The sequence below is a fragment of the Oncorhynchus keta genome, chromosome 4 (genome assembly GCF_023373465.1).
Source record: "Oncorhynchus keta strain PuntledgeMale-10-30-2019 chromosome 4, Oket_V2, whole genome shotgun sequence".
Taxonomy (NCBI): Eukaryota; Metazoa; Chordata; class Actinopteri; order Salmoniformes; family Salmonidae; genus Oncorhynchus; species Oncorhynchus keta.
The window spans coordinates 62047988-62071196 of NC_068424.1; the positions used below are offsets into that span (position 1 = coordinate 62047988).

The 23209-nt window shown below is 42.8% G+C and overlaps 1 protein-coding gene across 1 annotated transcript in view; it reads right to left on the reverse strand.

Moving 5' to 3' along the window:
• Window positions 1-23209, reverse strand: part of tnmd (tenomodulin) — an 85116-nt gene that overhangs the window by 19055 nt on the left and 42852 nt on the right. The window contains exon 4 of the mRNA XM_035767429.2: window positions 4822-4920. Coding sequence (XP_035623322.1) covers window positions 4822-4920 — 99 coding nt within the window. The remainder of the gene's footprint in view (window positions 1-4821; window positions 4921-23209) is intronic.

A 23209-nucleotide genomic window follows, 5' to 3' on the forward strand; every position in this document is an offset into this window, starting at 1 on the left:
TTAATTAGCGGCTGGAGAGAACAGCAAAACAGTTTACTTGACAAATGTTTTTACAAGGTGATTCTCTCCCGTTTTGAAGCTTAATTGCACATTAGTTGAGCTTGATGAAGGATCCCCGGGCTATGGTTGGAACCACTGGTATCATTTATATTAGGTTGTGCACTCTCGACTCTCCCTCCCTTTCTTCCTCACACCTTGCCGATTCTTGCTTTATTTGAATTTACTGCCCATGCTGCTGTCTCGCTCTAACTGTTTGTGAAGTGACATGATGCCAGTAACCCTGTGGAGACAAACTCGCACCTCGTTCTGGCCAGATGAAAGAATGCGTAGCAGCGTGGCTACTCAAGCGCTAGCTGCCTGTGTCAGTGCTTAGCTAAGCTGCCAAGCCACCAAGCCTTTGACACAGTTTGCTCTCACTCTTTTCAGCAAATGTTTAGCCTGGTCCTTATCGGGCTAAGCTAATGATGACTCAAAGGAGGACTAGGGGGCTCACTCCCCCTGAACTACAGACATTAAAATGAAGGCCAGGAAACACAAACCTGCCTAATTGGACCTCAGAACCACTGAAGCCAAGCAACTAAGCAACCTCCCTGAAATGAGTAAGTGGAAGTCAGGACACAGACTGACCAGTTGAGAAACAAGACCAAGGAAGGAAGATAATCACAATCCGGAAGGCTAAATTGACCATGGCTAGTGTGGAATAGGGATTGAAAAAGCCTATTTGACCACTACAAAGTCAACTTATGATTTTAGAGCTACATTTTTTTATCATGCAGTTATGTCCCAATTTAAGCTGCTTTGTATCTATATAATATTGGACAAAGTAAAGACATTTTGTATTGGGTGTCAGACTAATATCATGTATTTGTATATTGTAACATTGAGCCTATGTAAGTACATTCCACACACAATCAGTGTCATACTGTAAAGAACATATACTTGCCCTGTCTTGCTATAATGTCCTAAAGGTACAACATTTGTTTTGTGACACATACTTAGGTCACTTGTGTTTGTCATAGATCAATGAACATTTTCTCATGATATCATAAGACTGTATATGACATTACTTCCCATCTGGCTGTCTCCCATACTGAACAGACATTGCACACTTTTCATAATGTTCATTATTTGTATGTTCAAAATGACATACAGCCTTTTCTTTTAGTAATATGACATTTACCTAGGGTACATATCATTCTAAGAATGTGTTGTTTTGCATGCATGGTATGGCATTTGTTTGTGGTTTTTATCTGAGTGGGAGGTTCTGGCTTGCCAGCTAGGCTGGTTGTGGCCGTACATATTAAGTGGTTCCCCCAAAGAGCAAGAAGGGATCCAATGACACTGTTCTACTGTCTGAAGAAGGAGGACAACAGCAATTCCATCGCTTCAACATTGGAGGAAACTGGAGGGAGGCTCAGGGATTACAGCCTCCCATCATTTCACATGAGGAACACATTGAAAATGGCGGAAAATCCTGGTGGCAAACAATTCATGTTTGTCACCTGGTTCTACTCCCCGAGTGCTTTATTTCCTTATCAGCTGCTCACAGTTTCTCCACCAGCTGCATTGTTTTCACCTGGCCTCTGAGAATCTGAGGCTCCAGACACCCCGCGCTGAGCCCACGTTCACATAGCCCGCAGGCTTGGAGCAGCAGCAAAACCATTACTGTTTTCTCTTCAACCCCTCTGTGGTTCACAAGGTAGTACCACAGTCAGAACCTGAAGGGAGACTTGTCTGTGAGACAGAGGCCTCCCAGGCCACGGGTGGGTGGATTCTGATGGACAGTAGATCACGTTCTACTTTCTAATGTAGAGGAAGCCTACAAAAGGTCAAAGGTCAGAGAGGTCTTCAAGTCCTTGATATGCTATCCCAATAATGTAGTTCAGTACCACTGTGTGTTATACAATACCGGTAATACTTTACAAAACAAAATAAACAAACATGAGTAAAGGATCCATAGATACATTGACAACATTTATAATAACTTAATAATTACAATGCATTGATAGTTAACAAATACATTAATAAATGTTTTTTATTAACAAATGCACTGCACAGCACATTGTACTTTAGGGTGTCATAACTTGACATTCCTCAGTTAAAAGGCTATGGACCAGTGTGCATATTGTGGGACTTGGTTTTCACTAATCCAGTATGATTATGAGCTAACCTTTTGTACATGCACATGTGTGCTTGTGCATCAATGCAGCCTTGTGTCTTTCCCTGTCCTCTGGAGCACCTCCTCCAATTTTCTCCCCTGCCTCCTCCTCACCAAAGACAAGGCACCTATCTGATTGATTCCACAGCTGTGAAATAAGGTTTAACAGAGAAGTCTAATTAGGTTTGACAGTGGACAAAGGAAGACCAAAATGGCAGTGGTGTAAAGTACGTAAGTAAAAATACTTGAAAGTACTACTTAAGTCGTATTTGGGGGTATCTGTACTTGACTTTAATATCTATAATTTTGACAACTTTTACTTCTATACATTCCTAAAGAAAATAATATACTTTTTACTCCATACATTTTCCCTGACACCCAAAAGTATTCGTTACATTTTGAAAATGGTCCAATACAGGAAAATGGTCCAATACACACACTTACTGTAACATGAGAACATCTCTGTTCATCCTTCTGGCAGACTCACAAAACACACATTCTCCTTTTGTCAATTATGTCTGAGTGTTGGAGTGTGCCCCTGGCTATCTGCAAATAAAATGAAAACAAGACAACTGTGCCGTCTAGTTTGCTTAATATAGGGAATTTTAAATGATTTATGGTTTTACTTTATATTTATTTAAACCCAAATGCTTTTAGACTTTTATTCAAGTAATATTTACTGGATGGCTTTCACTTTTACTTGAGTAATTTTCTATAAAGGTATCTTTACTTTTACTCAAGTATGACAATTGGCTACTTTTTCCACCAACTGCAAAATGGCAGGAACATATGGTGCAGGCTGGGCAATTAGTATCTGGAAACATGGGCCAGACATTATAAAGATGAGGGAGAAGGGGATGCAGTCTGGTTCTTTGTCTAAACAGCTTGTGTTCTTAAAGTCAGAAAGGGATATCTGTGACTTACTTGGCATGACAATGTACCAACATAATATAGTGTATTTTTTAAATGATGCACCAGGGAAGAGCATTATGATATTTCCCAGATCCGTTGGAGCCATGTGTAAAATGGAAATGAAAGTGGAGGATGGTAGAGGTGGAAAGTATTGAGAGTGGAGAAGGCTGGTGGTTGAAAATATTGAGAGTCTAGAATGGTAAAGGCAAAAAATATTAAGAGTGGAGAATGGTATAGAGGCTGAAAATATTAAGAGTGGAGAATGGTATAGAGGCTGAAACTATTAAGAGTGGAGAATGGTATAGAGGCTGAAAATATTAAGAGTGGAGAATGGTATAGAGGCTGAAAATATTAAGAGTGGAGAATGGTATAGAGGCTGAAAATATTAAGAGTGGAGAATGGTATAGAGGCTGAAAATATTAAGAGTGGAGAATGGTATAGAGGCTGAAACTATTAAGAGTGGAGAATGGTATAGAGGCTGAAAATATTAAGAGTGGAGAACGGTATAGAGGCTGAAAATATTAAGAGTGGAGAATGGTATAGAGGCTGAAAATATTAAGAGTGGAGAATGGTATAGAGGCTGAAAATATTAAGAGTGGAGAATGGTATAGAGGCTGAAAATATTAAGAGTGGAGAATGGTATAGAGGCTGAAAATATTAAGAGTGGAGAATGGTATAGAGGCTGAAAATATTAAGAGTGGAGAATGGTATAGAGGCTGCAAATATTAAGAGTGGAGAATGGTATAGAGGCTGAAAATATTAAGAGTGGAGAATGGTATAGAGGCTGAAAATATTAAGAGTGGAGAATGGTATAGAGGCTGAAAATATTAAGAGTGGAGAATGGTAGAGGCGGAAACTATTGAGAAACTATAATGGTAAAGACTCAAAATATTTAGAGTGAAGAATGCTAGAGGCTAAAAATATTAAGAGTGGAGAATGGTAGAGGCGGAAACTATTGAGAAACTATAATGGTAAAGACTCAAAATATTTAGAGTGAAGAATGCTAGAGGCTAAAAATATTAAGAGTGGAGAATGGTAGAGACTGAAAATATTGAGAGTGGAGAATGGTAGAGGCTGAATATATTGAGTAAGGGATTCTTTAAAAAAACACAAACACTTTTTTGCACTGTGAATTGTACTGTGGCACCAAGAAATGAGATATTTTGATTGATAGAATTTTGCCCATCATTCTCGCCAAACTTCACATAAGGCTATTGGGCCGGGAGAAGTGAGATGAATGCTATATCTCTTCCTCAGACCCCTCTTTCTCTCACGCACTTCCCCCTTTAGGCAATTTGGGTCAAGCCTTTTAAGAGTACAATTAAATATTTATATTAGTTCAAGATTGGCAGCAAACACCATTTGATATGTGGGCAGCTTTCAGACTGTTTCATGAGCACTGGAGACGGAGTTTATTTTTCAGTGGTGGAGGGCAGAGAAGGTAGGATGGTCAGGGTGAGTGTTTGTGCTCTGCTCTCTGACTACTCTTCTCTGTTTATTCCTACTACCCTTGCAAAATGCATGATCGTTCCCTGTGGTAACACACACACACACACACACACACACACACACACACACACACACACACACACACACACACACACACACACACACACACACACACACACACACACACACACACACACACACACACACACACACACACACACACACACACACACACACACACACACACACACACACACACACACACTGAGTGAGTCAGAGAGATGCAGATAGTCATTCTATACCAGTAGCTCTGTCACCACCTCTGTCACTCTGGGAAGCTCTGTGGTCTGGGTCTTGATGTAACACCGCTGGTGTTTGGCGAACCAGATCCCTGTGATTCCCTTTGAGGGAAAAAAGAGAGAAGGAATAATAATTATCATTATTTCATCTGTGATGTGGAACAGCTAAGCGCCAGGGCGATATCATTTTTCAACCCGTTTCTATGGTCTCTTGAAGAAAAATCTAAGCTCTTAACAACTAAGAGAAGTTAGAATCTAATGAGTGTGCAAAGGTGCTTTCCATCCTCTTTGTCTTCTTTAATTTTCTAGTAAATCACAGTTTAAAGACAGCTCGGCACCTACAACACAAACCTTTTAGAAGAGACTGTGAGTAAAGAACGAGGGGTTCTTCCTAACTAAACAATACTTCATAGAGGGATGTCTCCAGCAGGAGAGTCAAGCGACATGTCAGAGGGCAAAGCAGCAGTTGCACCCCAAATCCCACCCTATTCCTTATTCTGTACAGTGCACTACCTTTGACCAGGGCCTATAGTAATGCACTATATAGCGAATAGGGTGTCATTTGGAATGCATCAGGTGTCGCTGCGGAGGCTGCCCCGGCTGAATTAGTCAGTCATAGGTCCCTGTCACTCTCTTAATCTGTTCAGCCAAGTGAAAAGCCACTCCCTTCAGCGCCATTGACGATCCTCCACTGTGTGGAATTCAGGGTCTTTTCAATTTGACGACCAGAGAAAGCCTATTTCAACAAAGCAGACATATCTGTTAATTGTCTTTCTGCGTGCCATTCTCTGTTCGACAAAGTAGTTCTGCCGGTATAAGTCTGAAACCCCAGGAAAGCATATCAGATTGTCTGCCGTCTCTAGGGCTACCATATATCAGATTGTCTGGCGTCTCTAGGGCTACCATATATCAGATTGTCTGCCGTCTCTAGGGCTACCATATATCAGATTGTCTGCTGTCTCTAGGGCTACCATAGAATAACATAGAGTCATCAGCATATGACAATAGACTGCTGGATCTTTCCCGGCAACGCCTGCCTTCACATTGTATCATGATAAGTGGTAGCATGAAAATGGACTTGATTCAATCAGAATTGAATTGCATCTAAATGGCACAGAGCTCTGATGCATTTCTGACATCTTCTTTAAATCAGTGTTCACTCAGTAATACAGACACTTTTCTCCACTTGTCTCTAGACGCCACACATGACTACACGATATGAAGCAACACCTGTTATAATCTCCTCGTCATAATCCCCCTGTTATAATCCTGTCATAATCCCCCTGTCACAATCCCCTTGTGTATAGTTTCATCTGTGAGGGGGAAAAACAAGGCAATAATAGCCGGCGACACAAAAGCATAATGTTTATGCCTGACTTTATTGTGATGAGCCTGTTTAATTTACTGTAATGGCAAGTGCCGCTACAGAGAGAGGGAAAGGACATTCTCGTGATGAGATGCAATGATTACCGGGATTGGTCAACCAGAAAATGAAGAAAAGACACATCATTACGGGGATAAGAAATGGGAAAAAGATGCGGGCTTATAAAACCACGTCAAAATACCGGCTCACTATTCTCCCCAATTAAACATGCTACACATACACCAACAAGCTTTGAGCTTTCCAACTGAACAATGATTTGATTGGAGGGCCTGTTGCATCACCATTGCATAGAAAGGTTAGGGGATGCTGTACCAATCAATCAATCATCAATCATACACATGATAAGACACACACTCTACACACGTACAAATGGATTTTGTGTTATTGATATGTGGTAATAGAGTAGTGGCCTGAGGAAACACACTTAACGTGTTGTGAAAAGTGTTATGAAATGTAATACCATGTAATATTTTAAATAGGATATAACTGCCTTAATGTTGCTGGACTAGTGGGGATCCTTAATACACACAAATACATTGTCACTTGGGCTCTATATTCCCCTGTCTTCCTGCGTCTGTTGAGTGTCAGGTGACGTGTTGAGGAAACAAACATGGAAGCTCAGGATGCTCATTCTACATTTATTGAAATAATTATAAAAATGATTAAACTCAAACTCTCCCCTCAGCTCTTCTGAAAGCTGAACCTAAACCCATGGCATTAAATAAAAAAATAAAAAATATATGTTTTAAGTGAGAATAGGCATGGTCTGAAGGCAAGAAATTCACATGAGCACCACAGTGCCTATTCCACACATGCTCTAACACTGACTTCAGTAGCTATGTTGGTATTGTACTTCAAACTTTGTGTAGGAAGGTTTGTTATGATTAAAACCTTCTCAAACAGTCTTTTATTTTATTGTATTTATTTTATTTCAACTTTATTTAACCAGGTAGGCAAGTTGAGAACAAGTTCTCATTTACAATTGCGACCTGGCCAAGATAAAGCAAAGCAGTTCGACAGATACAACGACACAGAGTTACACATGGAGTAAAACAAACATACAGTCAATAATACAGTATAAACAAGTCTATATACAATGTGAGCAAATTTATTGAGAAGGGAGGTAAAGGCAAAAAAGGCCATGGTGGCAAGGTAAATACAATATAGCAAGTAAAACACTGGAATGGTAGTTTTGCAATGGAAGAATGTGCAAAGTAGAAATAAAAATAATGTGGTGCAAAGGAGCAAAATAAATAAATACATTAAATACAGTTGGGAAAGAGGTAGTTGTTTGGGCTAAATTATAGGTGGGCTATGTACAGGTGCAGTAATCTGTAAGATGCTCTGACAGTTGGTGCTTAAAGCTAGTGAGGGAGATAAGTGTTTCCAGTTTCAGAGATTTTTGTAGTTCGTTCCAGTCATTGGCAGCAGAGAACTGGAAGGAGAGGCGGCCAAAGAAAGAATTGGTTTTGGGGTTGACTAGAGAGATATACCTGCTGGAGCGTGTGCTACAGGTGGGAGATGCTATGGTGACCAGCGAGATGAGATAAGAGGGGACTTTACCTAGCAGGGTCTTGTAGATGACATGGAGCCAGTGGGTTTGGCGACGAGTATGAAGCGAGGGCCAGCCAACGAGAGCGTACAAGTCGCAATGGTGGGTAGTATATGGGGCTTTGGTGACAAAACGGATTGCACTGTGATAGACTGCATCCAATTTGTTGAGTAGGGTATTGGAGGCTATTTTGTAAATGACATCGCCAAAGTCGAGGATTGGTAGGATGGTCAGTTTTACAAGGGTATGTTTGGCAGCATGAGTGAAGGATGCTTTGTTGCGAAATAGGAAGCCAATTCTAGATTTAACTTTGGATTGGAGATGTTTGATATGGGTCTGGAAGGAGAGTTTACAGTCTAACCAGACACCTAAGTATTTGTAGTTGTCCACGTATTCTAAGTCAGAGCCGTCCAGAGTAGTGATGTTGGACAGGCGGGTAGGTGCAGGTAGCGATCGGTTGAAGAGCATGCATTTAGTTTGACTTGTATTTAAGAGCAATTGGAGGCCACGGAAGGAGAGTTGTATGGCATTGAAGTCTAATTCATACTCTTAGAGAAGGTGCTTCCACAATAATATGATTTGTACTGTATACAAGGTAAACTATTGGATTCGTCACACACCACAGTAAGACATTACCATTATGCTACCTTTCATTATTTTTTTGATTAAATGAAAGTGCGCTTTGCTTTTATACTTACAATACCATCAGGCTTGATTGAGCTGGTTTGTCTTGTAGTAATGTGGTGCATACCTGTATTTCCTTAAACCTTTATTTTAGCAATACATGTCATTGGGGAACAAATATCATAATAACATCCTTTTTTTGGTTAGTAGGTGCTCAACATAACAACAGGTGGTGGTGTGTGGGACAGTATCTCAGATAGATAGAGCCTGTCTGCATTCCTGATTTCTGTAACTGTTAGCTTACGTGTAATATTGACATAAGTTCAGAACCTCCTCCTGTGGTCAGTTACATTAAACACCTGCTACTCCCTGCGTTTGGAACCAGCTCTCTGTCTCCCATCACGTTCATTATAGAATACCTCACCAAAAACAACAGATTCAGTGCAGCTGCAGCTACGTCTAGCCCGACAGGAGAAACTAATTGATGAACTCTGCAAACCTCCTTCGCCAGTCCATTCCTGCTTCACCGATATCAGTTGCCACAGCCTCCTCTCGTTCATCTTGCCCCATATCCATGCCTAATAAATACAATGGCTCCCCAGGGAAATGTCAAGGATTTCTCATGTAATGTAACCTGTACATAGACCATCAGCCCGCTGACTTCACCTCTGACAAAGACCGGGTGGACTTCGTCATCTCCCTAATCACAGGCAAAGCTCTGGATTGGGTCACAACCCTATGGGCCACTCAAAGTGCTGATCTGTCCTCTGAATCAGGTGTTCGACCATTCAGTTTCAGGTCGTCACATCGGGGACCTGTTATGTGAGCTGTGACAGGGCCGTCACTCCACCACTGAGTATGCCCTGGAGTTCTGCACCATGGCTGCTGGCAGTGGATGGAGTGAACCAGCTCTCCTTACAGTCTACCGGAGGGGTCTTAATTGGGAGTTACAGACCGAACTGGCCTGCAGAGGATATTTAACGGACCTCAACCAATACATCTGGATGTCCATATGCATTGGCAACCTACTGGTGGACCGCAGACCTATACAGTCGACCATGGCCTGCGAGTCTTCCAGGCCCATGCAACTCGGCCGTGCTCCTCTCACGCCTGCCGAGATACATCGGAGGTTAAGTGAAAGCCTGTGCCTCTATAGTGGAGAGAGTAACCACCTACTCAATAGCTGTCCGTTTTGCCCCCCACGAAGGGGTGACCACAACCCCTCCACTCCCGCCCGGGTAAGCACCTCTATGTTTTTGAATATTACCAAAAGGCAGTTCGGTATCCCGGCTTTTCTTTCTGCTGATGGGGTCATTCAGTTTGTTGAGGGACTAGTGGACTCGGGGGCCGCAGGTAATTTCATTTACGAACAATTGGCACAACAGTTAAGAGTCAAACTAATCCCTGTAAAGCCTCCCCTTAGGATTAATGCACTGGATGGACAAACTCTCGGAACTGGTCATGTGACTCGCATGACCAAAAGTATCACCCTTCAGATTTGCCTCCTTCACTCTTGAGGTCATTCAGTTAATGGTGTTGTCTTTGCCTAAAGAACCCCTAATCCTCGGTCACCCCTGGCTAAGCCTTTACGACCCTGCCATCTCCTGGCGGCAAGGGGAACTGCTGTCACGGTCTCCCACCTGTTTTAAGAACTGCTTCAATCAACCCTGTTGAGCCACCTCTATAGAAGGATCGGAGGTTGCCATTCCAACACACAGCCCACCTGTATATGCCCAGTTCCAGAGTGTCTTCAGCGAGAAAAAGGCATCCATTCTGCCCCCTCATTGCCCAGAGGACTGCGCGATTGACCTCCTTCCTGGGTCATCGCCCCCTAAGGGTCAGATCTACCCCTTGTCCATTCCAGAGAATGAGGCTATGGATTCATCTGTCCATCCAAGTCTCTGCATCCAGTTTATTTTTTTGTAAAAAAAAAAGGATGGTAGTCTCCATCCCTGCATAGATTACTGACCTCTCAATGACCTTACCACCAATAATTGATTCCCTCTTCCTCTGATTCCGTCCGTACTAGAACAAGTTGGACAGGCTACCATCTACTCCAAACTTGACCTACGTAGTGCTTACAACCTGGTCAGTATACGAAGTGGGGATGAGTGGAAGACGGCGTTCATCACTGCTAGGCGTCATTACGAATACCTGGTTATTACCTACGGTCTCACCAATGCTCTCGCAGTCTTGCAATCCTTCATGAATGAAGTTTTCCAGCACATGATCAATCAGTTCCTCATTGTGTACATTGATGATATCTTGAGCTACCCTCACTCCCATTGCAGAACATGTACAGCATGTGTAACAGGTCCTCCAATGACTACAGGACCACCATCTGTATGTCAAGGCTGAGAAGAGTGCCTTTCACTTTACCACAGTAACCTTCCTAGGTTTTGTGTTGACACCAGGAGGGGTTAATATGGATAAGGCAAAGTCACGACCATGCTTAACTGGCCCAAACCTACCACTGTAAAGGAACTACAACGTTTCCTAGGATTTCCAACTACTACCGCAAGGTTCATCCGAAACTGCAGCAGCACAACCACTCCTCTCTCAGCTCTCACCAGTCAAAAAACCAGTACCATCCAATGGACCGACACTGCCCTAACTGCATTTGAGACCTTTAAACTCCTCTTCACCTCTGCACCCATCCTTAGGCAGCCAAATCCTACCCTTCCCTTTTTTCTGGAGGTTGATGCAGCCGAGGTCGGCGTAGGAGCGGTTCTCTCTCAGCGGGTAGGGCCACCTCCCAAATTACACCCATGTGGATTCTTTTCCAAGAAACTGTCACCCACTGAGAGGAACTATGATGTCAAGAACCGAGAGCTCCTCGCCATTAAGCTGACTATCGAAGAATGGCGCCACTGGTTAATTATGAGGGAACTCATCACCCATTCCTTGTCCTTACCGACCACCGCAATTTGGAGTACTTAAGACGTGCGAAGAGTCTCAACCCCAGACATGCTCGCTGGGCACTCTTAATCACCAGTTTCAACTTCACTGTCTCCTATCTGCCTGGCAAGAAAAATGTGGCTGATTCCTTATCCCATCTATTTGACTCCCCTTCCTCTCCTCCTGAGCCCATCCTGCCACTGTCTTGTGTCGCAGGACCCATACAGTGGGATATCCAATCAGCCGTCCAAGAGGCCCTACAACATGACCCAGCACCTCCCGTCACCCCTGCAAGCAAGACCTACGTTCCGGCATCCATCAGACCCCAACTAATGCAATGGTGCCATACCTCTCTGAGTTCTGGCCATCCCGGGAACACCCAGACCACGAAGCTACTGACACACAAGTTCTGATGGTCATAAGTAACAGCAGATGTCCAAGATTACGTTATTTCCTGTCCTGTCTGTGCTTGGGCAGAGAGCCCTTGCCAACTACCTACCGGTAAGCTCAAGCCTTTCCTACACCACACAGACCACGTTCCCACATCGCCATGGATTTCTTCACTAATCTGCTAGACTATTATTTTAGTGGTAGTGGACCGGTTCTCCAATATGCAGACTCATCACCCTTCCGCATCTACCTAATGCCATGGAAATGGCCGAGTGCATGTTCCAATAGGTGTTTTGTTTATATGGGATCCCGGAAGACATAATTTCGGGTTGGGGACCACAGTTCGTCTCCACCGACTGGGGGTCTCCATCAGCCTATCCTCCAGATACCATCCGAGTGAAGTCGCTATCTAGCCTGGGCCGAATACGCACAGAACCCCCTGGTGCATTCCTCACTCCATCTCACTCCTTTCCAGTGTGTCCTCTGATACCAACCCCCCGTGTTCCCTTGGGAGACAGTGCCCGGAAACTGTGCCTGCCGTCGATGAGTGGTTTCGGCAGAATGAGCAGGTTTGGGAGACCCCACATGGGCACCCACTTAAAGTTTCCCTCTCTCAAAAACGGTTCGCTGACCGGTGTTGCAGATCTACTCCACTCTTCCACCCTGGGCAACGTGTGTGGCTCTCTACTCGGGATATTCGGCTTTGTGACCCCTGCAAAAGTTCAGTCCCCGGTTCATTGGTCTCTTCAAAATAACACACCGCATCAATTCTGTCACCTACCGTCTCCCTGCCATTCCCATATCTTCTCATCCTTCCATGTGTCCCTTCTCAAGCCTGTGAGGTACAGCCCTCTCCATCCTCCAGTGGCGCACCTTGGCGCACCCCCTCCTTGACTCCAAGCGCCTGGGTGGCCGCATTCACTACCTGGTGGATTAGGAATGGTACGGACCCAAAGAATGACCCGCCCAGGACATCCTCGACCCAGCCATGATCCTGGCTTTCCACCGTAACCGTCCTGACTGCCCAGCTCCATGTCCCTGGGGGAGGCCCCCTGCTCAGCTACTTAGGCCCTCAAAAGCCGCCCGTGGGAGGGGGAGGGGGGTTACTGTAACGTCTGCTTCCAACTCACACTCTCAAACACATAGATCCCCTGAATGCAACTCACTCTCCAGATCCCAATCACGAGAATTCTGATCACCTGTTCACACACCTGTATGTCATTATCACACACTATTTAGTTCAGTTCTTTGCACCCCATCATTGTGGGGTATTGTTTGTTTTATGATACACTTCTATTCGGAGCTCTGTTTTCCCTTAATTTAATCCTCCCGTGTTTGATTGTTTTTGCCTGCCTCACTAAGAATGCCTTTTGCCTATTCTCTGTCTGTACCTTAGCCTATAAGATTTCCTCTTGTCAACCTATTGCCTGATCTCCCGGACGACTTTACTAGACTTTCCCCAGGCTGTACTGTTGCCTTTTTGGACCCTCCGTGTATGACCTTCTGCCTGCCCCTGGACCCAGCTACCTGCCTCCTCCTGTGGTCCTTTACAATAAACACATAATGCGCCCTGCGCTTGAAACCAGCTCTGTCTCCCACCGTGTTCATTACATGATTATGCAACATTATTATCAACATTATAATACAGTTTAACACGTGCTCTCCTTGTGAACCCTCACAATGTTGTGGGTTTTATTGGTTTATTTATTGAGAAGACCCCAGCTCATAATCCTACTGATCATTGCTCAAAGCAAATTGGTGAGAGCAAGGAAACAAAGACTGAAGCAAATATTTACTATGCGATTAAACAATGCAGCTGGCTAGATGACTACAGGAGTGTGAAATATGGATGATCTGTTCTCAATGGAATGGTTCTGAAATATTCTCTCTCGCCAAGGCGAGGTTTGACCGTGAATATAGTATAGTCATTCATCTCGGTGGAAACGACTTGGGACGAACTAATGGGACAGCCCTGGTGTGCCAGATACGAGCTGATTTGGAGGTAGTCATACGAATGTTCACTGGGACAACGGTGGTCTACTCTGACATTACACAGTGGAGGAGTTGGATGTTCTTGTGGGAGGAGGACATCAACAAGTGCATAGAGATGGCTCAGCGCTCGCATGATTTATGCCTATACTTATAACCACTAGGCTAATAATAAATCACATCTTTTTAAATGGTATATCAAGCAGAATATCACATTGTTAAAAATATGCCTAAATTGGTAATGCGTATATGTGGGCAAATTACAGACTTTTCCAACATTATCGGCAAATGGCTACTGTGCCAAAGCGTTTTTAGAGTTGTTTAACGGGAGTGATGAGGGTGTGGATATAATGATAATGTAAATCATTATATTGCATGATTCTGTGCAAAATTACTATCACATTATTCAAAATATCGGAATATCGGAAAAAAAGGTTATTCATGGCAACATATTAGGCAAGAATTAAGCGTAGGCAAAGTGTTCGTGCCGGGGGTACAACATTTGATGTACAGTCACATTCACCGTAGTTGTCTGTGCTATAAATTGCACAGCTGGCGATGCCTCATTGTGATTGGTTATTCCCCGTAATTTGCAACAAGTCAATGAGTGTCATCACTATTTTTCTTTTGCAGTACCTCAAACTGTCATGATTACCAGCTGAGATAAACTATTCTGAGTTGATTTTACAACTGGCTCAACGTTTATTGGCAGTTTTTTAACATCATCCTAAAACCTAGGCTGCATTCCAAACACTTAACAGACACACCCTCTCCCCTCAGTCCTCAAATTAAGTGGACACTTCTGATTATGTTTCATGACGTCTGACGAGTTTACACTTGCAGGGCAAGGGGCGAGGGAGGAAGGAATTCATTTTAAATGGACCGCACTTGCCTAGCTACTTCTGAAGAAGGAAAATGTTTTATTATTTCCAAAAGCTAACCAAACAAAAACATAATTACTTTTAGGAGACATGTTTGTGCATTAGTTGCAGAATTGAAACTTATTTACATTTGTTTTTAGTTACACTTGTATGTTGACTCCATATTGACGTTACACAACTTCTTCAGGCTCGGGTCCTTTATTCAGAATTTTCACCTGACTGACGTGCCCAAAGTAAACTGCCTGTTACTCAGGCCCAGAAGCCAGGATATGCATATAATTGGTATCATTGGATATCATTGGATAGTTTGTATAAACGGTAAAAATAATGTATGAGACTATAACACAATTGATATGGTAGCCCGAAAATCTGAAGAAAAACAAACCAGAATTATTTTTTATTTTATTTTTTAGATCCCATGCTCTTTCAATGGAAAGCTATGGGTCTTATGTAATTCCAGCTCCCAGATTGCATTTCCTATGGCTTCCAGTAGATGTCAACAGTCTTTTTTCAGAGTTTCAGGCTTGTTCCTTCCGAAATTCCCCCAAGGGCATAAGGCGAGGGTAAGTGGACGAGGGTGTCTTTTATGAGTTTGAAACGCAGCCATACTCTGAGCCTGGAGTTTATTTTGTCTTAAAACTGGTTTTAACAGAATTCCTAGGACCTTTTTTGAGACGCTTTGTGGATACGCTTCCCTGGTCACTCCTCTGTTCAAGCAAGATGCATGCAGTATTACACACCACCTGCCACTTGCCTGCCTCTCCATGAACCCAAAGGCTTTTTTAAGAGCCACCTAAGACATTAACATAAGTGTGTGTGTCATTTAATCACGTAGTTAATCAAGTTTGCAAGCATTTCCATTTCTTTTGAGTGCACACTGCTGAAATATGTTTTATTTTGACTGCATGCTGCTGCATCCTGATCTCATACAATTTTGTATTATTCTGTACAGAATCTGAAACACTGCATTTAGTATGATATGTTACGTTTCGTATTGTATGTATTCAGTTGTGGGTGTCCATCATCCATTTCACATGATATGTTACGAATTGCAATTTGTACAATATGTCACGAATTTCAAATATGTATGATATGTTATGAATTCCAATTTGTTGTGGATAACCTTGGCTAGGTGGCTTACACTAATGTTAGCTAGGTGGCTAAAGATATTTAGGCTAGGGGTTACGGTTAAGGTTAGGAGTTATGTTAAAGGGTTAACGTTAGGGTTAGGGGAAGGGTTAGCTAACATGCTAAGCAGTTGCAAAGTAGCTAAAAAGTAGTTAGTAGTTCCAAAGCTGGTAATTAGCTAAAATGCTAAAATTATCCATGATGAGATTGGAACAGTCAAACTTTGGGTTACTAGACATTCATGTTTTATGCCCATCCTTTCACCCCAACCAACCACTCTCGTTTTTGCATTATTATGTAACTTTCTGTATTAGGTAACCATACCAAACATAACATACTAATTTCAGTGTTCCATATTTACATTTACTATGTTATGTCTAGTCTATGAGACCAGGCTGGCACACAGCATGTTGTGCAAGCAATGATTCAGATGTTGTTTTGTTTTTTTACCCTGGTGCAATGTTTGCAACCCCCTGACTACTTTTCAGTTGTGCATGGCGACTTCAGATTTTCTGTGAACACATTGAAAAGTAACTTGACACGGTGTTGATCAGTCAGCACAAATTTAGATGATAAGAATGACAAGACAGAAGGAGAGAGAGCTGGAATTCATTCTGCATGTTTGAAACAGCGATGCTGTCAGTCGAGTCTGGTAGCTTGATTCAAGCATGCACAACTGAGGTTCTGTTTACATGCGTTTGGGGTACAACCATTTACTATATGCGGTTCATAACTAGTGGTTCATTTGTTTTCTCGGCTATGGTTTGTGTGGTCTTGGTTGTTAGTCGAGGAAATGCATCTTAGCTAACTGCAGTGTTTGTCCTGTCTGAAATCTGGCTACCTTGTCTAACTGTAGCTTAGTCTGTGCAATGGTGGTTTTAAACAACGTTAACCATCTATGTTTTGTGTAATAAAGTTTAATACATTGTGGCACATGAACTAGCCATACACCTTAGCTAATGTTACCTAACTAGCTAACTGGCTCTCATAGAAGCCAATGACTTTTGCTAGCTTATTTATGCATATTTGTTTGTGCTCCGATTACACGTGTCTAGATCAGAAGTTTACATATAATAACTTCAGCCTTATATGAAAATCCTTAGTGCCCAATATAGCTAGCTAGCTTTCCTCGCTTGATGGTTAGTTACCTAGCCAACGTAAGCTCTCATGTGACTGGTTGAACTTTTCATTAGCTACCTAGCTAATCAAAACAAAACCCCTTTCATTGTCTAGCTGTCTTTATTTGCCTGTTCATTAGCTAGCTACTACAAGGTAACGTTAGCTACCTAGATAATCAAAATATCTGTTTGCATTTATTGATTAACCTCAGCTTGAATACCACCATATAGCTAGCTATATACAGTAGCCTTGGTTTGTGCTTCTCAGTAGCGGATGGACGGCTCATGACAAGACACGGGGAGTGTGTTCTGTATCTCCAATCAAGTTGATTTGATTGGTGTCATATTGGCTAAAATATGATGGGTAGGGAGATTTGAATTTAACACTGAGCGTCAACCAATGCGACTATCATTGCGTCTATAATTAGCTTTGGGTCGTGTTCATTAGGGAATACAGCAGAAAACGGAAAAACCAAATTCGGGTTTCTTATTGGACAAGTCCAAGTAGTTCCTTCCTCTTTCAGTCCAATTTCTTCTGTTTATTCCCGAATGGACACAATCCAGGATTCATGTCGCTGGCCGTAAACAATAAACAAGGTCATTTTGGGATATTGGAGTACCTGAGAAACAGTATGTAGTTCAACGAAAATATAAATGATTTGTAAAGTGTAAAGCATATTATTACAGCATAGCATAGCATCTTGATTGCTATTTTTAATTCACCTTTATTTAACCAGGTAGACTGGCAGACTTGTATTTTGGTTCAAATGAAACGGGATCATTAGATTAGTCTTAGTCTAGATTTAATACAGTTGTAGAACACAAGTTTTGTATTGATGTCAAGCTCAAGGTTCTGGGAAACTGGCATTGAGGTAGGCCTACTCTAGTCTATTCTCTCGCCCCCAAGTAAATTCTACATCAATATTGGAAATGTATTCTTAAATTCTTGCGTATTTCAAAATTGTTTGAAGGTTAGTGATTGTGTAATATCATTGATTCAAAGCGTTACTGTAGTTCCAGATAGAATATTACACAAAATATGAACCACTGTTCGCGTCAAATTATTCATGAAATGACTACATTATTTTTTGTTGAGAAGAGCTTCATAAAAATACAGTAGACGTGGTGGTGGTGGCTGGTGGCAGGTGGTTGCACTGTGTGACCATAATGATTCTCATATAATAGACTGTTGAATATACTTGAAAGCCAGTTCCCTAGGTTCTTCCTGCAGCATGTTCCCTGTATTAGCCTGAAACAATAGAAAAGTGATTTCGCCTCTGGCCTTAAGCGGCATTATCTGTCCATTTCAATTCCTCATACACAGCCCTTGGGCTTAACAGAGATTGTTTTAAAGGGGGCTTTTTAATTAGTAAAGACTTGAAACATCCTTTCTTTATAAAAATACATTCCAAACCCATCCCCCTCAACTTACAGTTAGTATAACTTATAATAAGGTTTGTGTTTTCCTCCACTCATCTATTCAATTGTAATCACAATGAGGATTATTCTGTTCGCTCACTTGTTTCATAATGTAGTCTCCCGTGGCCATGCTTGGCCAAACACATCTCCTCGGTGGATTCGCTTCACTGACAGAAGTGGATCATTCAGATTGGATGGGCTGGAGGAGAAACTAGCAAAGTGTGTTTGTGTGCATGTGTGTGTGTGTGTGTGGCCACGTGTGTGTTTGAGTGTGAGTGAACTGAGACCTCTTGTTATTAGATATTTTGTTTTAGTCACGCCGACTAGCACGAAGCTGTAATATGGAGCTCAATGTTAAAATCAACTTGATTGGAGGTTAACAACACACTCCCCGCCTCTCGTCATGAGCCGTCCGGCTGTTACTGAGAACTACAAACAGTGCACTTGGAAACTATTCAGACCCCTTTACTTTTTCCCCATTTTGTTACGTTAGAGCCATATTCTAAAATGGATTGAATAAAAAAAATCCTCATAAATCTACACACAATACCCCATAATGACAAAGTGAAAAACAGTTTATTTTTTGTGCAAATTTATTACAAATAAAAAACAGAAATACCTTATTTACATATGTATTCAGACCGTTTGCTATGAGACTCGAAATTGAGCTCGTGCATGTTTTGAGGTGTTTCTACTACTTGAATGAAGTCCACTTGTGGTAAATTCAAATAATTGGAGATGATTTGGAAAGGCTGTCTACATAAGGTCCCACAGCTAACAATCTATGTCAGAGAAAAAACCAAGCCATGAGGTCGAAGGAATTGTCCGTAGAGCTCAGAGACAGGACTGTATCGAGGCACAGATCTGGGGAAGGGTACTAAAAAATGTCTGCAGCATTGAAGGTTCGCAAGAACACAGTGGCCGCCTGCATTCTTAAATGGAAGAAGTTCAGAACCACCAAGACTCCTCCTAGAGCTGGCCGCCCGGCCAAACGGAGCAATCGGGGGAGAAGGGCCTTGGTCAGGGAGGTGACCAAGAACCCGATGGTCACTCTGACAGAGCTCCAGAGTTCCTCTGTGGAGATTGGAGAACCTTCCAGAAGGACAACCATCTCTGCAGCACTCCACTAATCAGGCCTTTATGGTAGAGCGGTGAGACGGAATCCACTCCTCAGTAAAAGGCACATGACAGTCCGCTTGGAGTTTGCCAAAAGGCTCCTAAAGGGCTCTCAGACCATTAGAAACACGATTCTCTGGTCTGATGAAACCAAGATTGAACTATTTGACTTGAATGCCAAGCATCAGGTCTGGAGGAAACCAGACACCGCTCATCAGCTGCCAATACCATCCCTACGGTGAAGCATGGTGGTGGCAGCGTCATGATGTGGGGATGTTTTTCAGCAGCAGGGATACTAGTCAGGATAGAGGGAAAGATGAACAGGGCAAAGTACAGAGAGATCCTTGATGAAAACCTGCTCCGGACCTCAGATTGGGGCGAAGGTAAACTTTTCAACAGGACAACTACCCTAAGCCCACGCCAAGACAACGCAGTAGTGGCTTCGGGACAAGTCTCTGAATGTCATTGAGTGGCCCAGCCAGATTCCGGACTTGAACACGATCGAACATCTCTGGAGTGACCTGAAAATAGCTGTACATCGATGCTCCCCATCCAGCCTGACCGAGTTTGAGAGGATCTGCAGAGAAGAATTGGAGAAACTCCCCAAATACTGGTGTGCCAAGCTTGTAGTGTCATACCCAAGAAGACTCGAGGCTGTAATTGCTGCCAAAGGTGCTTCAACTAAGTACTAAGTAAAGGGATTGCATACTTACATTTCCTCGACTAAGAGCAACCAAGACCACAAACAAACCATAGCAGAGAAAAATGTTTTGTTAAGAAACAGGAAGCTAGTTATGAACCGCATATAGTAAATGGTTGAACCCCAAATCCACAGAACCTCAGTTGTGCATGCTAGCATCAGACAACTTACCAGACTTGACTGACAGCATCACCGTTTCCACATGTGTAGCATTGTTTCCAGCTCCGGCATACTCTCTTTCCTTTATTTCATTATTGTAATCCAAATTTGTGCTAACTGATCAACACAGTTACTTTTCTGTGTTTTCACAAAAAATCTGAAGTCGCCATCCACAAGTAAAAAGTAGTCAGGCGTTTCGGGTTTTCAACAAATCAACTGTTTTAGACAATTGTCTTTTTACCAAGCAAGATAAATAAACTGTCAATTTAAATGGTCTGTCAATGTTACAGGTTTTATAGTGTAATGATTAGAGTTACCGCCTGTGGATCAGAAGATTGCGACTCTGCCATTTCACCATTCTTTCGTTAATAGTTTTGACTGCCCCCTCCCTCCCTCCCTCCCTCCCTCCCTCCCCCTCCTCCCTCCCTCCCTCCCTCCCTCCCTCCCCCTCCCTCCCTCCCTCCCTCCCTCCCCCTCCCTCCCTCCCTCCCTCCCTCCCTCCCACTGATTTGAATGTATTAGGTGTCTTCTAAAAGCGCCTTTGGGTTTGTGGAGTGGCAGGCAAGGGGCAGTATCTGTGGTGGTGTGTACTACTGCATGTGTCTTGCTAGAACAGATGAGAGAGGCCTCCCGAGTGGCGCAGCAGTGCTAGCTGTGCCAATAGAGATTCTGCTTCTGAGTCCAGGCTCTGTTGCAGCCGGCCGCAACCGGGAGACCCATGGGGAGGTGCACAATTGGCCCAGCGTCGTGAGGGTTTGGCTGTCAGGGATATCCTTTTCCCATCGCACTCTATTGACTCCTGTGGCGGGCCATGCGCAATGTACGCTGACACGGTCGCCAGGTGTATGGGGTTTCCTCCAACATGTTGGTGGGGCTGGCTTCCGGGTTAAGCGGGTATTGTGTCAAGAAGCAGTGCGGCTCGGCTGGGTTGTGTTTCGGAGGACACAAGGCTCTCGACCTTCGCCTCTTCCGAGTCCGTACGGGAGTTGCAGCGATGGGACAAGACTGTACCTACCAATTGGATACCATGAAATATGGGGGAAAAAATGGGGTTAAAAAACGAAAATTAAAAAAAGAACAGAGGAGAGGCCAGCTCTCAGACTCTCAAGGAAGAGGTGATTGCCCTCATCCGTGAGATGCATACCTTCTCTATGGCACTGCCCAGGGACACACTGCTTGATGGCAGGGTGGTGGATTGTGGGCATGCGCCTGTCACGGAGAAATGCAAACACCATCTGGTTGACATGATGCCGGGCCATCTCTATGCGCTTGTTGATGCCCCCCACTGGAACATCCAACTCCTCTGCTGCAAGATGTCATAGTAGACCACCGTTGTTCCGGGGAACATTTGGATGACTACTGCCAAATCAACACGCATCTGACTTACTAGGGCTGTTCCCTTTGTGTGTCTGTTCCACCGAGGTTAATGACTATGATGTCAGGGGGAGCAGCAGCACTGGCCCTCTGCTGGCGCAGAAATTCATCAGTTTGCCCCACTTAATTTCTAGCTATGTGACAGTAGTTAAGGGAGAGGTTGTGATGCTTTCCGACCAGTAGATCCACGAATGCCACACAGTTTTCATGTTGATGAATGAGTAAATGCCTGGAAGCCTGCAAAAAAAGTATGTGAAATGTAGTAGTAGTGTAGATGTGGAATGACTAGAACTGCATTCCTATCGAATAAGATCATACACAGATTCCTTTCTTCCTCCTGTTCCAGGGCAGCATTAAATGTATAATTTAGACTTTTGCAAGGACAATGAAACATTTTCTGTATGTTTCTCATTTTTCTAGCCAACATTCCCATTGAAGCACCAAGTCCAATCTGTTCACCTGTTATATTTCTATGTGCTTGAGCTTAAAGCGTGCTCTGAGAGGATCTGTCAGACTTTCACTCTCTCCCTTCTTATCTCTGAGATAATCTCCAACAAAGACTCATAAAACTATGAATCATCACCAAACATGAACGACGATATTTATCCATATTTTTTTAATTGTATTTTCAGATTTGTTAGATATGCCTTATATAGTTCAGTTTAAATAATGAGCAAGTCTGAAGCATAGGCTACTACCTAGCCAGCTAGCTGGATAGGTCTATATGTGGGCCTGATACACGTGCCAAACTCATTTCACGGATGGCCGAGTATCTGCAGGTTTTTGCTCCTCCCTTCTACTTGATTCATGAATTAAGTTCACTAATTAGTAAAGAACTCTCATCTGGTTGTCTAGGACTGAAAAAAAAACAAAAAAACTCCAGGCCCTCCATGGAATGAATTTGACACCCTTGGCCTAGTAGATCTATCTGATTTATTTGTTACAGTCCAGAATCATCTTATTGAAGAACACTCAATGACCTAGCTGAGCCTTTACAAGTAAGTTAAACACAGAGAGTAGATATATGTTGGTAGTAGGCTAGTATGTGTCAGTCTCACCAATTAGGCCTAGACAGCCAACTAATATGCAAACAGACCAGTGGTGAGTGGCTGATAATGAGCATTGCGAGTGACAAAAACATTTGCCTATACTATTAAGACAGCATGATCCGTTTGACATGAAATGGACAAAATCAGACAAAACTATGCTGCAAACGTTTCTCCTTGTCAGTTTCACTTTTATGCAGTTTTTTAAAATTCAAGCCCAGTGCTACCCTACCTGATTCTATTACTCATCTGTTCTTCAAGACCTCCTCTGCTCATAGAGACTTTGAGTAGTAGAATATTTACTTCTCAATGACATGTATTGCTAAATAAAAAGGTTAAAGGAAATACAGGCAGGCACCACATTACTAGAAGATAAAACACCTCTCTCAATCAAGCATGACAATCGTGTAAGTATAAAAGCAAAGCTTGCTTTCATATAATTAAAAAAAGAAGCTTGAAACGGTAGTGGAATGGGATTAGTGTGGTGTGTGAAGAATCCAATACTTTACCTTGTATGCTGTACAAATCATATTATTGTGGAAGCACCTCCTCTTAGAGTGGGAATTAGGCTGTTTGAGAAAGTTTGAATCCTAAGCAACCAGCATACACGTTG